A 12,764-nucleotide genomic window follows, 5' to 3' on the forward strand; every position below is an offset into this window, starting at 1 on the left:
CTGCTTGCTGAGCTTCCTGAGTTCTGCATTGTTTCACCAATCACTTTGTTTTGCTAAGTTAACCTCAGCTCCTGATTAAAGTTTTTTTTTCCTCACTCTTTATTAGTAGTTATGCTTTCAGGTACATATTTTACATATGATAAATTATTCATAAACTTTAAATTCCATCTCAGATGTCCTAAATATACAACCTGAGTACCTTAAAGGGGTAACATCCTCTGGGTGAAATTTCTAGGACGCTGTTGTTGAGCTGCTTATTTTTGGGACGTGTTGAATATACGCCCCAAGAATGAGAATAGGATTCAAGAGCCCAACCTTATGGCGCTACACTGCGAAGGCAGCAACAACACAATGCAAGTGACTGTTCACTGTCACTGCACGCGCATTAAGGAAGAGGGAATCCTCCAATCTGCTGGGTTTTGTTTTAAGGGCAAGTAGCAGGTCAAATACTTGCCCTTAAAGTAAGTTCACGTCATGATATAATGTCATTTTCTCATCATAAACATGCCTGGAATAGTATCTTGACTCTTTCAGGCATGAAATCCTTTCATCTCCATGGCAACCATTGAGCTGCACAAAAGGCCTGGATAGGCCAAGCCCCGCCTCCCAGGCACAGTTCCTCCTCAGTGTCAGGAAGAGCAGGACTTTCAAAAAGACATTAAATCACACAGTAAAGTTTCTTTGAAGTCATATTTTCTATAGATGGCATTTTTTTAACAACTGAAGTTCTCAAGGTTAATTGATTTTACTGTGAAATGGCACAATCTGCTAGGAAAACCACAGTTAATTTGAATTTGTGTGTAGAACTTTTTATTTGTTGTTTCAAATCAATATTTGGTCAGAATAAACTGGATCTAGTCTCTGATGTTTTTAACCTTACCGGACTCGTTAACATCCATCCATTGATGTTACATTCATGAGCCGAGAAGCGTTTTCCTGCCTTCTGCTCTGTGTTTGGGAGGTTTGGTGAGGGTTTCGGTCTGTGCCATCCCTGTGTGTGTTCCTAACAGCCACACACCTTTAACTGTGTGTGCTGCACTGCTTCACGTCTGCATCTTGAGCTGGCCTGCATGCTGGATTCTGTGTGATGTGGTAGATCCTGACCTCTTGCTTTGGTGCTCTGGCTGAAGAGAGCCCTGAAAAGTAAATCTTTCTCAAGCCATTTCCAAGATTTCTCAGTAGCAGCCCCTTTTTGTTTGTGTAAAGGATATGTTGATCTACTCTTTTATGACTTTGGCACAAATGTACAATTTGGGGTGAGGGTGTTGGGTGGAGTGTTGACTGAGGGGTAGTAACTTCTGCCTGAACATTCAATCTCTACTCTGTCATTAGAAGCCCATTATATACTCGACTGCTGGGCAGCAGGTTCAGGATTTGAAAATTAAAGTGAAGTTTTATAGCTGCAGTGATGACATTAGTAGTGCAGGAAAGTGAAACTGAAATAGTCAGCTTTGGAACTGCTTTGTTTGGTGAGTGATGATTAAAAGGCATCAGAGTTTCAGTTGATTTTTCCTTCTAATTTAGGCGTCTAATTGAGGGGACAATGATGAATCTAAAAAAGCAGCCAAGCATGTTCCAGATGTGGGCGCCTCAGTCCTCTTCATTCTCCTCCCAGCCAGGAAGATTTGGACAGTGAGGCGGGTGGAGGCGGGTGGAGGCGGGTGGAGGCGGAGGAGGTGCTGACAGTCCAGGGAGGAAAAATTTGGCATCATCACTTGAGCAAAGTTTGGCAGTTTGGGAGAAGCCCTGCAGGAGCCGGACGCACAGAGCTGATCTGCAAATCACTGAGTTCACCTGGACGCGGTTCATGAGTGATGATGGAGTTTGTGTTGAGTATGAAGGTCGTTCATGTCATGGTTCTAATGATGAGTCTTCATCACTTCGGGCTGGTTCCCGCTCAGGTGAGTACAGAAGACTTCCAAACAGGCGATTGCTTCTTTGACTTCTCATTTAATCTCTTCAGAGTTCTTCCTTCAGCTGCCCTGTTGGACGCTGACTCTTTTTGTTAGAATTATTTCATTGTTTCTTAGACGCAGATCAAAGTCAAACTGGTTTGAATTGCAGCCAAATTGATTGATGACAGATTATCTGCAAATAACTCAGTCAGCTTCTTCCCTGCTCTGTAAACTTCATTTGAAGCTCAGCTGTAAAATGTCACAATCTGTTATTATTCAATAATGGATTATTATCCATGATTATTATCTTGAGGATCAGTGGGAAGAGTAGTTGTGTTGTAAACTGGAAGTTGCTGGTTTGAGTCCAGTCCTGTTCACATTTGGATGAGCCCCTGAGCAAAACACTAAGTGTATGTGAATGGAATTGTGTGTGAAGAACGACTAGAAAAGTTATACATGACTCATTCAGTGAAGCTACCATGAGATCAGACTGTTCATTTACAAGGACATGAGTGAAGTATGTTCATATGAATAATTGTTACATTTCCATTGTAAAAAGTACATCTTCAAGCAGCAGGGGGTCGTCTGCATTTAGAGCAGCCCGCCATGCACAGCTCAGCTGCTCTGTGCTTCATGTCCTGTCACAAAACCAGCAGAGAAGAATCCCAGCAGACTTCAGAGCCAGAAGTTCATATCTGCAGGGTTTCAGGGCTGCAGGGTTTTATAGCTGCAGGGTTTTATAGCTGCAGGGTTTTATAGCTGCAGGGTTTTATAGCTGCAGGGTTTTATAGCTGCAGGGTTTCAGGGCTGTAGTGTTTCAGGGTTGCAGGGTTTCAGGGCTGTAGTGTTTCAGGGTTGCAGGGTTTTATAGCTGCAGGGTTTCATAGCTGCAGGGTTTTAGCTGCCATGTCTGCTACTATTTACACACTGATGCTACTGTAGCTCTGAAAACCTCACCTTTATGTAACAACCTCCCACCTGCATCATGTTGCAGATAAAGAGCCGGCAGTGTGAAACAGCCCCGTGTCTGCAAAAAGAATAACACACACATTTCTAGAAGTAGAGTTTTGATCCTGGGTAGAATTTTACCTTTGAGAAATATGTTTTCTGGTTAAAGATGCTCTCCATGCATGAGTTTTTCATTTGCTGTGTTTTTGAATACTAAATCTACTTAAGTAAGAAAAGCAAAATCTTTATCAGTCTTATAAAACATGTGGTCTGTTTTATAAACCCATTGTGGTCAAAAGCTTGTTGACAATATCTTATGAAATTTCCTAAAGGCTCTCCATAATTTTCTTCAAATATTTTGAGTCTTTACTTGCAGATACAAGTTCAGACCAACTCATTTTCTGCTTTTTGGATCAGAATGTGACCAAATCTATTGTTGAAGGAACTCAAGGTTTAATCCTCGCTCTTATGCAATCATAATTTCATTTAAATCAGAGTTTTAAATAGTATGTGAAATATGTGTATTCACTATATCATGTGATTTATCTTGACATGAATCTATGATCATGGGAACAGGTTCATTTATCTCCTCTGGTTGGACTTCTTGGTGTCTCATTTCCTTCATGATGCTTCAAATTTAAATTTAAAGAAACGTTTTGCTTTGATTTTATTTACCATAAAACAATCAAGTTCAATGCTGCGTCCGTATCCAGACGTCATGACTCAGCAGAGACAGATCCTGTACTGACCGTGATGCTGCGGTGGTGCAGCGGTGGAGCACAACTCACATCAAGAGACCTTAGTCCTGCCGCAGGTTCGATTCCTGGCCTGATGAACCTCAGCCATCTCACTACTCTCAAACTTTATTAGTTTAGTTCTTCATTTGAAGTCAACTAAATGGTTTTGATAAGACCAACTTCAACTTGATAAGTTAAACCAACTTAATAAATTAAGTTGGATGAACTTAATTGAATTATTTGTCACCAATTTAATTGATTCAATTAAGTTGGTTAAACTATTTTCTTTTTTCAGTGCACATTCATACCACTGATTGGTAGGGACCTTGGAGTCAGGTCATGTGTGTGTGTGTGTGTGTGTGTGTGTGTGTGTGTGTGTGTGTGTGGGTGTGTGTGGGGGTGTGTGTGTGTGTGTGTGTGTGTGTGTGTGTGTGTGTGTGTGTGTGTGTGTGGGTACGTGTGTGTGCGTGTGTGGGTGTGTGCGTGCGTGCGTGCGTGTGTGTGTGTGTGTGTGTGGGTACGTGTGTGTGTGTGTGTGTGTGTGTGTGTGTGTGAGGAAATTGTTATAGAACCAACATCTTGTTTGGAGGACAGATATTGAGCCAATCACTCCACTATCATATTCTCCTTTCCATCAGTAGTATTCCTTCACATATCTGCAGATGAACCAGGGCTAATAATCCACGCAGTCACACACACACTAACTTTCACGTTGTTTCACTAACAGCCTACAAACTGACTGGCTATTTGATCCAGATGTTTGTTTCTCCAAAGTGTCAAATGAGTCTCCATTCAATCTGTGATACAACTGTGGTGATACTGGGCTCATCTTTATGTGGAAAGTATAATATTTTATTTATTGACACACACACACACACACACACACACACACACACACACACACACACACACACACACAGAGAGAGAGAGAGACAGTGCTGGCTGATAAGGGTTTTTCACAGTTTGCCTGTAGCTTTCTTACTTCTAAGTAGAGTTTGTCCCCTGAAGTGTCTTCATCCTGTCCACAGGAGTGTCCGTCCACCCACGATCTACTGAACTCACTGCGGCAGGTGGAGAAGATGTTAGCACTACATGAGACATCGTACCAGCAAGGCCTGCGTTCCCTCAGGAAGAAGATAAACACCCTGCACAACAGCACCATGGCCTTCTTTAAAATGGGTAAAAATGCAAAAAGCCACAGGAAAACAGGGAGACGTGGTCTCTCTTCTCATGGGTTCATACACTCTTTGCCACAAAACACGGAAACAATGACAAATAAAACGACCAATTCCCTCCAACAGTTTGTTGGTGACTCCAGTCACTTCGAAACTCGAAATTAGCTTTTATATTATCTGTTTTTTATTTTTTTTTACCCTGGTCTAAATGAAGTATTTGATCTTCCTGTTTTTTTTTTTTTATTTTCTTCTTGGTTTTGGCCTCTTGTTTAAATAAGACACATCTTCCCCAGGCAGTAAACCCTGTTAGCTTAGGAGTCCAAATATGCGTTCCTTGTCTGTTCACAAGCTACATCTGTGCCAAAGAGCAGTGAAATGTTACATTTTTATAATGAATTAAAGTTCATGTAAATACCAGACTGTATGAATCGAAACGACCAAAGCGATGCAGAAACTAAACAGAAGGTTCTGAAACTTAAATTTAAGCTAAACCCTCCCGACTTGTTTCCAGCGTCCTGCCCTAAGCCTGACCCCCCGGCCAACGGACGCAGACTGGGCAGAGTGTTTGCTATGGGACATGAGGTCCACTTCCTCTGTAAGCCCGGCTATGAGCTGATAGGCCCACGAACCCGCGTGTGTCTGGAGTCTCTGAAGTGGAGTGGACAACAGCCCATGTGCAGAAGTGAGTCACACACATAAAATGAAATAAGTCGAGTCGGATGGAGGATCGGTAGTTTTTCATTTCTTTGTTCTCATGATCTCTCTTTAGGACTAAACAGCACTGCCAACTCCTTGGCTTCCTTCTCTTCAGCTGCGTCCTCCTTCGCTGCCTTATCTGCCTCCTCCACAGCAGCCTCGTCTTCTTCGGCTTCATCCCCAACACCGTCCTCGCCCTCCTCCTCTGTCAGGCCTTCTAACTGCACACATTTCCTGGGCTCGACTCACTGCACGTGTGATGTTGGTTTCACCATATCAGGCCGAGACAACAACATCTGCACAGGTGCAGCTGCTCCTCAGAAAGTTTCCTTCTCAAAAAAATAAAATAAAACAATCTTCAATATCAGTCAGACTATGTAATCCACAACAGGCTTGTGTGTGTTTCAGATATCGACGAGTGTCATCTCTTCCCCCTGGCGCAACCTGGCCGCCTCTGCATCCATCAGTGTGTGAACACACCCGGAAGCTTCCATTGCGTTTGCCCGCCCGGCTACAGCCTGTCCAGAGACGGTCGCAGCTGCACAGGTCAGCAGCTGAGTCACAACGGCCAAACTGGCAGCATCAGTATTCAGCTGTTCAGCTCTGCAGGGTTCCTGGTAACAGGACACTCTGTTTGATTTTGGTGTGTCAGACGGATTCAAAACTCTCAAGGAACTGGGACTGGGCATCCCTGACTTTAGCTGTTAGATCACGTCTGACACAAGCAGAGCAGACTGAATGGGTATCAGGCCAGGGAACCAATGTTTTTATTCATGCTTGTCTCACTTCTGGCATTTCGCTTTTAGACATTGACGAGTGTGAAAACCTTTCACACAACTGCACAGCAGACCGGCTGTGTGTGAACACGTTTGGTGGTTTCCAGTGCGTGGCAGTGAAGTGCCCCAAGACAAAAAACGCCACATACATCAAGACGTCTCCCATGTAAGGACAAACTTCACCTACATTCACCTACGCTACACAAAATTCCCAACTCTGTGCTTAGTTCATGTTATTTGCAGCCAGGAGCAGAGGAACTAAAAAGCTTAATATTCAGGAGTCATCTAAAGTTGGTAGTCATCAAAATGGTTGGTAATAAGGAAAACATCAAATGTACAAATTTGCAAAACATATGCAAGTTATGGACGAATTCTAGTATTTTTATAGAATAAAATTTAAAAAAAAATTCAAAATACCAAATTCAGGCAGAAGAAGAAGAAATATAGATGTCCAAATACAAGGCTTTTAAAACTGATACTTACAAAAGTTAATGAACATAAACAGCTCTGGATAAAATGAAGAGTCCACTGCACTGAACCTCATTAAAACCCTTCTGGTTATTCCACCAAATATTGATCTCTGAACTCTTCCTGAGTTAAAACTTTAATATTGTTGTTTCTCAATAAATATGAACTTGTTTTCTTTGCATTATTTGAGGTCTGGAAGCGCTGCATCTTTTTTATTATTTTGACCATTTCTCATTTTCTGCAAATTAATACTCCATTTTTGCTTGGAATTTCAGAAACATGTAATTCACAGAATAAAGGAACAATATTCATGTTACTGCACAGTGGTGCAGTTGGTAGCACTGTTGCCTTGCAGTGGGTTCAATTCCTTTCTGCACAGAGTTTGCATGTTCTCCATGTGGTTTCTCTCTGGGAACTCCGGCTTCCTCCCACGGTCTAAAAACATGACTGTCAGGTTAATTGGTCTCTCTAAATTCTCCCTCGATGTGAGTGTGTGTGTGTGTGTGTGTGTGTGTGTGTGTGTGTGTGTGTGTGTGTGTGTGTGTGTGTGTGTGTGTGTGTGTGTGTGTGTGCGTGCGTGCGTGCGTGCGTGTGTGTGTGTGCATGGTTGTTTGTCTCTGTGTGTTGCCCTGCGACAGACTGGCGACCTGTCCAGGGTGACCCCGCCTCTCGCCCGGAACGCAGCTGGAGATAGACACCAGCACCTCCCGACCCCATTAGAAAATGGATGGATATTCATTTTACTCAAACATATACCTATAAAAAGTAAAATGAGAGAAACTGATCATTTTCAGAAGTCTCAATTTTTTGTATGTTAAAGCTGTAATGTTAAAACAATGCAATCTGCTTCATTGGCAGTAAATACACCACCTGGCCAAAATGAAAGCTCAACTCCTTAATGACTGAAAGCATTTGCTCTGGCAGTGTTTTGATAAGCCACTGGATTTATATCCATATAATGTTGCATTCTTTTCACCGAGCTTTTACATTGATGATCGTCAATGATCTTATATCACCAACCACTACTCAAAGCCTTCTCGAGATTGTTCATTGGGTTCAATGGTGACCAATCTATGAATTAATATCATGCCACTTGTTTCTTTGAACCACTGATTGAGTCAAATGAGTCCTGGCATCGTTGTCTGGCAATATGCCTGTCTGCCGTCAGAGAGGAAGGAAGCAGTCTATTGAGGGATTAACCTGGTACATTCAGGTCCAGGTAATGAGCTGATTTCATTATTTTGGCGCAGAATCTTGCTGACCTAAGACCTAACCATCTGCAGCAACCCCAGACCACAGCACTGCCTCCACGGGTTTGTACAGTGAGCACTAGATATGATGGGTAATCACTTCTTCCTCCCTGGAACACGTCTCCCCATTGCTCCAGAGTTCAGTCTGTGTGTGTACTCACAAAAGACTGGACAATAATTCTGCTGTCACTCTAAATGGAAACCATTTTCTCTGGTTACCCTCACTATTTAGTGGTTACCTATGGCAACACCACCTTTCGGTCCGAATTCCTTGAGGTGTAACTTTCACAATTAAACATAGTCCTGAATTCTACTTGTTTTTTTTTTTCTGATTTGATTTCACTGAACTTTTCATAATGATCTCACATCAGGATTTAGTTTCTGTGATACTGACAACTCTTTTTTTCCTTTCATCCCATGGTTCCCCGCTTCCCTTCTGGTTTTAAATACAGCGCCGCTGACCATTCCTAACACAATTTTAGTGGTTTCTGTAAATTCCTGCTTGACAAATGCCAGTGATCTGACATTTCATGAGAAGACCGATGACTTTCAACATGGCTGAAACAGAAGCTACTCATTGCATCAGCTGATGTTAAAAGATTTGCTGCTGCAGTATTAATCCCCATTAAAGGCTCGTGTCTATTCACTAGTTAAATCCAGGTGGTAACCTTTAGGACGGCAATTGTAATATGTTATATGTTTTTTGGGGGGGAAATGCCTCAAAAACAATAATTTAACAAAAGTGATTTTTGAATTTAAGTCATTTTTTCATTTAACTCTGCTTGAGATCTGAATATTTTGGGGTCTACCTGCAAGTGAAAGTTAACACAAAATCCTCTCCGTACTTTTTGAGGCAAGTAGACGTAAATGTTGATTTGTGTAAAGCCAACGTTAGCACAGTTTCGCAACCTTCATGATTCAACAAAGTTGACTTACGTTAAATCTTCATCTTTTAATACATTTTCCGAGCTCTGCCTGCAGGAGTCAGCTGTGCCCAGGAACCTGTCGGACCGTAAATCCTGTCAACCATCATAAACAAAACAATGCCTGGCTTCTAATGAGAAGCTAACAAACTAATTGCCTTGAGATAAACAAGAAAAAAATAACTTGGCAAACACAATGACACGGTCATCAGCAGGAAAGGAATGAAAATGAGGGATTCGAAAGAGACAAAGAGAACCACAAGTCTCTTACCTCTGGGAACTGTCACTCTGAAAACAATGAGCTCAACCTGCATGTCAACCACTTCCCCTCTGCACCCAGCACTTAGCTGCTCTGCAAGCCACTCTGGGCTGAGACTGAGGTTTGGCCAAACATGAGCTGCAGACTCAGGCTTCAGCCAACTTGATTGGTCAAAGGCATCAAACTATCTTTGACACCGGAGATGTTTACTACTTTCAAAATTCCAATTTATTCCTCCTGCCAAATCATGACTGTGGTAAGAACAGTGTTGTGGTGCAACCACCAGAGACAGCTTCTGAAAATAACAGGTCAGTGGGGGATTTTTCTGGACAAACACATAAAAGCCCATCATAATCGAGCTGCACAAGCATGACGAGGCAGCAATACCCTAAATACAACTTAGCTGTTAGAGCAAAGTCATATATTAAGGCTTCCAACCCTCACTTAAATCCCTTCTTATCTAGAACAGTAGCTGAAGCTGGATGAATGCAGCTGCTGCATTCCAAGCACTATTATTCATTATTGGTCCTTTCTGCAAAAATGGTTTCAATAGCATTTCAATTTGTAAAATAAATCATGACCTGCTCTACAAAGAAAATAATGTCTACCATTAGAAACTGATGGGCGAGATTGTTTCTCTTGTGATTGGACTGCTTAACTGATTGTTGCTTCAGCAGAAACAATGAGTTCAGGTGAGTCTTTAGTTCCGGGAATGTTTGGTTTTCTCTGAAGGCACATAATCGACCCTCCAACATAACCTGCCGCTGCTGTATCTGGTGACCGGAGCGCCGGGCATGTTTGGAAATTTTTTTGAAAGAAGAGCAAGTAAGACAGGTTCAGATTGATCAAACCCACAGTCTGGTTTCTCTACTGCTTCGACTCCCCCTGACAGGAGAGGGACACATCTGGCTTTACCAGTGTGCCATTTCCTTTAGAGAGTCAGTAGTACTATGAGCCACACTGTATCATTTTATAACACAATTAAGTATCTTCACCTTCAGTTGTTATAAATGCTGTATAATTTTAAAGAAAATTGAAATTGGGTCTTTGTCTCTAAGGAAATCCTGCTCTTTCCAACATTTTTGATCAGCGTGTGCTCTGAGAAGAAGCTCCTATGATGAGCTCTGCTGATGCAAAGTTCGACCAGGTGTTTGCTAATTGCTGCTGGCTAGTCTGAAGAAGCTACAGCTCAGAGGAGCAGCAAAAACTCAGTTACCCATAGTGCTTTTCAAAACTGAATGGTTCCCATGGGAGATTATGCATTTTTCAGTAATGCATGAAAGAATCAAGGGAAAGAACAGTATGTTTTTGATGAAGGAATAACATTAGAACACGATGTAATGCTTTAAAATGCCTTTTGCGATATTCATACTTTGTTTTGCAGCGTATCCACACACTTTGCTAAAAACCCAATCTCATTCTCATCTGACCAAAGCATGGTCCTAGTCAAAGTAACTTCTCCATGAAACGTATTTTTTGTTTACTGAACAACATGTGCAAAGAGAATCTGAAGCTAAATCTGCTTGCTGTCACGTCTTTAAAATGTTGCGAGATGAAGGAAAGCCCAGCTGAATGAATTTAACAAACACGCTTCAACTGAGAATGACTGTGTTTCTCCAGGCGCTGTGAGAGGAATCCGTGCATGTCGGGGGACAAAGCGTGCGCTCAAGCTCCAAACTCCATCTCCTTCCACTTTCTGGCTGTGGTGTCCAACATGTCTGCCCCTCGCGTCCTCTTCCGGGTGTCTGCAGCCCGGGTGCTGGGAGACACGCTGCGGTTCGGCCTGGCTGGCGGCCGTGGTCGCGGTCACTTCAGCGTGCAGCGCTCGGGTCGGCAGACCGGGACTCTTCTCCTGGTCACGTCCGTTAACGGGCCGGCCACGCTGGAGGCCGAGGTGGAGATGAGTGAGCTGGAGAACAACACCCTGCTGGGCCGCTACCTCACCAAGGTCACCCTGTTTGTGTCCCCGTACATGTTCTAGCGGGGAGGACGAGCAAGAGTTTAGTGTGATACTGAGACCTGAATTTTCAGAGACATCATCTTTTGTTTGTTTGTCAATGAAGCAGTTAGAAAAGTTGTAGCGTTTGCTCCTCTGGTGACCTCTCAGCACTTTTTTTTACTTGTTATTATTATCTGTGTTTGTTGACTCAGCATGACCACTTAGCTATGAACATGAGTAATGTATAGTCGTTCATTCTACAAATAGACTTAGTGAACCTTTTCTACAGCTTTAAACACGCTCTCATTTAAAGAGGGACAATATTTGTTTCTTTCTTCGCACAGACTAATATTGCTCCAGATGTTTCCAGGTAAATCCTGGTGAAAATGTTTGGAACAGTCTCAATTGTTCTGAAGGATCTTCCTTGGTCTAACCCACCATAATAAAATAAATGGGTCATTAATGTGGCCTCTGCAAAACGTAATGGGCTGGTGAGGAAGTAACTCAGCTACACCGTTTGGATCAGCTGTATCAGTGCAGGACCGATGCAAAGACATTCAGTTTTCACCAAGCCTTAAGAAGTGGTTTCAGAAGCCATTAGGTTAAAAACATGCAACTTCATCAGCTCACACATCAACTACCACAAAGTGGTTATTTTATTAGGTCACTTAAGCTACAATTAATAATTAACTCAAGGCTTATTTATGAAGTTTTGTGTTGGTTTCTTTTGAAAATGGTTCTGAAATCTAACATGAATAGAAACGACTGAAACAGAATGCAAGGCTGCGGACTCCCTTCCTCTGGTTCCGCCTGCAGCTCCTCAACAAACTAAGACAAAATAGAAAGAGACCAAGTGTGCAGTAAGAGTAATTCATATTTCAAATGACAAAAAAAACTGCCTGATGGATAATATGAGCTAACATTCAGCAAAACCCAGTAAGCATTTAGAAATGTGCATGTTCTTGTGAAGTGCTGATGTATTGAAAGCTTGTTCAATTCAAGTTGGTCCTCCAAACAGAATCTATATATAAATATATATAAATCATCCTGGTCAAAGGAAAGATTCTGTTCCTACTAGTGTGAATTTATTTTCTTTCATTTTATGTGACTTTGTAACATTGTGGATTTGTGTTTTTGTGTTCATTGGCCTGTAACTGATGCAGCATATAAAGGAAGACAGTAACCATGTTTATGCTCCTTCTCTACTTATAGAGGTTTATCTTCCGACATGGTCACAGTTTCCCAGTTGAAATATAAAGTGGACAAAAAAAAGTAAATAAAAGACTCTTTTCAAACGTTATCTTGTTTTTTTTTTTTTATGGCTCCTGCTTTCCAGCACTCCATGATGACAGGAAAGTCAGCACAACTTTTACACTTGGAATCAATTCACATTCACCAACGCCATGTACTTTTTTTAAAATTCCTTTTACAAGCACAAAAAAAAAAAAGCAGAGGTGGTCCTAGCCTGTTTGGCGCTCTAGGCAAATTCCCCCCGCCAAAAAAATTATTTTAGCAAGGAGGTCATAGTGTTACTGAATGTGTTCACCATCCAGTGAAAATTCCTCCAGTGAAGGTTTTCATAACTGACAGATTGTCAGTAAACCAAGATTGAAAAGATAGACACTCTGCCTGTGGAACGTTTCAGTGATGCTGGCTGCATTTATAAGAGCAGGAAGGAATAAATGAAGGTTTATTTCA

General features: G+C 42.0%; 1 protein-coding gene across 1 annotated transcript; it reads left to right on the plus strand.

The window, feature by feature from the left end:
* Positions 1–1,766: 1,766 nt before the first annotated feature.
* On the plus strand, positions 1,767–12,364 carry LOC129359790 (fibulin-7-like). Its single transcript, XM_055029683.1, has 7 exons — positions 1,767–1,901; positions 4,609–4,759; positions 5,267–5,437; positions 5,525–5,755; positions 5,860–5,997; positions 6,258–6,393; positions 10,748–12,364. The coding sequence occupies exons 1-7, from the start codon at positions 1,815–1,817 to the stop codon at positions 11,106–11,108; spliced, it is 1,275 nt and encodes a 424-aa protein (XP_054885658.1). The 5' UTR covers positions 1,767–1,814; the 3' UTR covers positions 11,109–12,364.
* Positions 12,365–12,764: the final 400 nt, after the last annotated feature.

This window comes from Poeciliopsis prolifica, unplaced genomic scaffold (assembly GCF_027474105.1).
Source record: "Poeciliopsis prolifica strain line A6 unplaced genomic scaffold, Auburn_PproV2 SCAFFOLD001, whole genome shotgun sequence".
Classification (NCBI taxonomy): domain Eukaryota; kingdom Metazoa; phylum Chordata; class Actinopteri; order Cyprinodontiformes; family Poeciliidae; genus Poeciliopsis; species Poeciliopsis prolifica.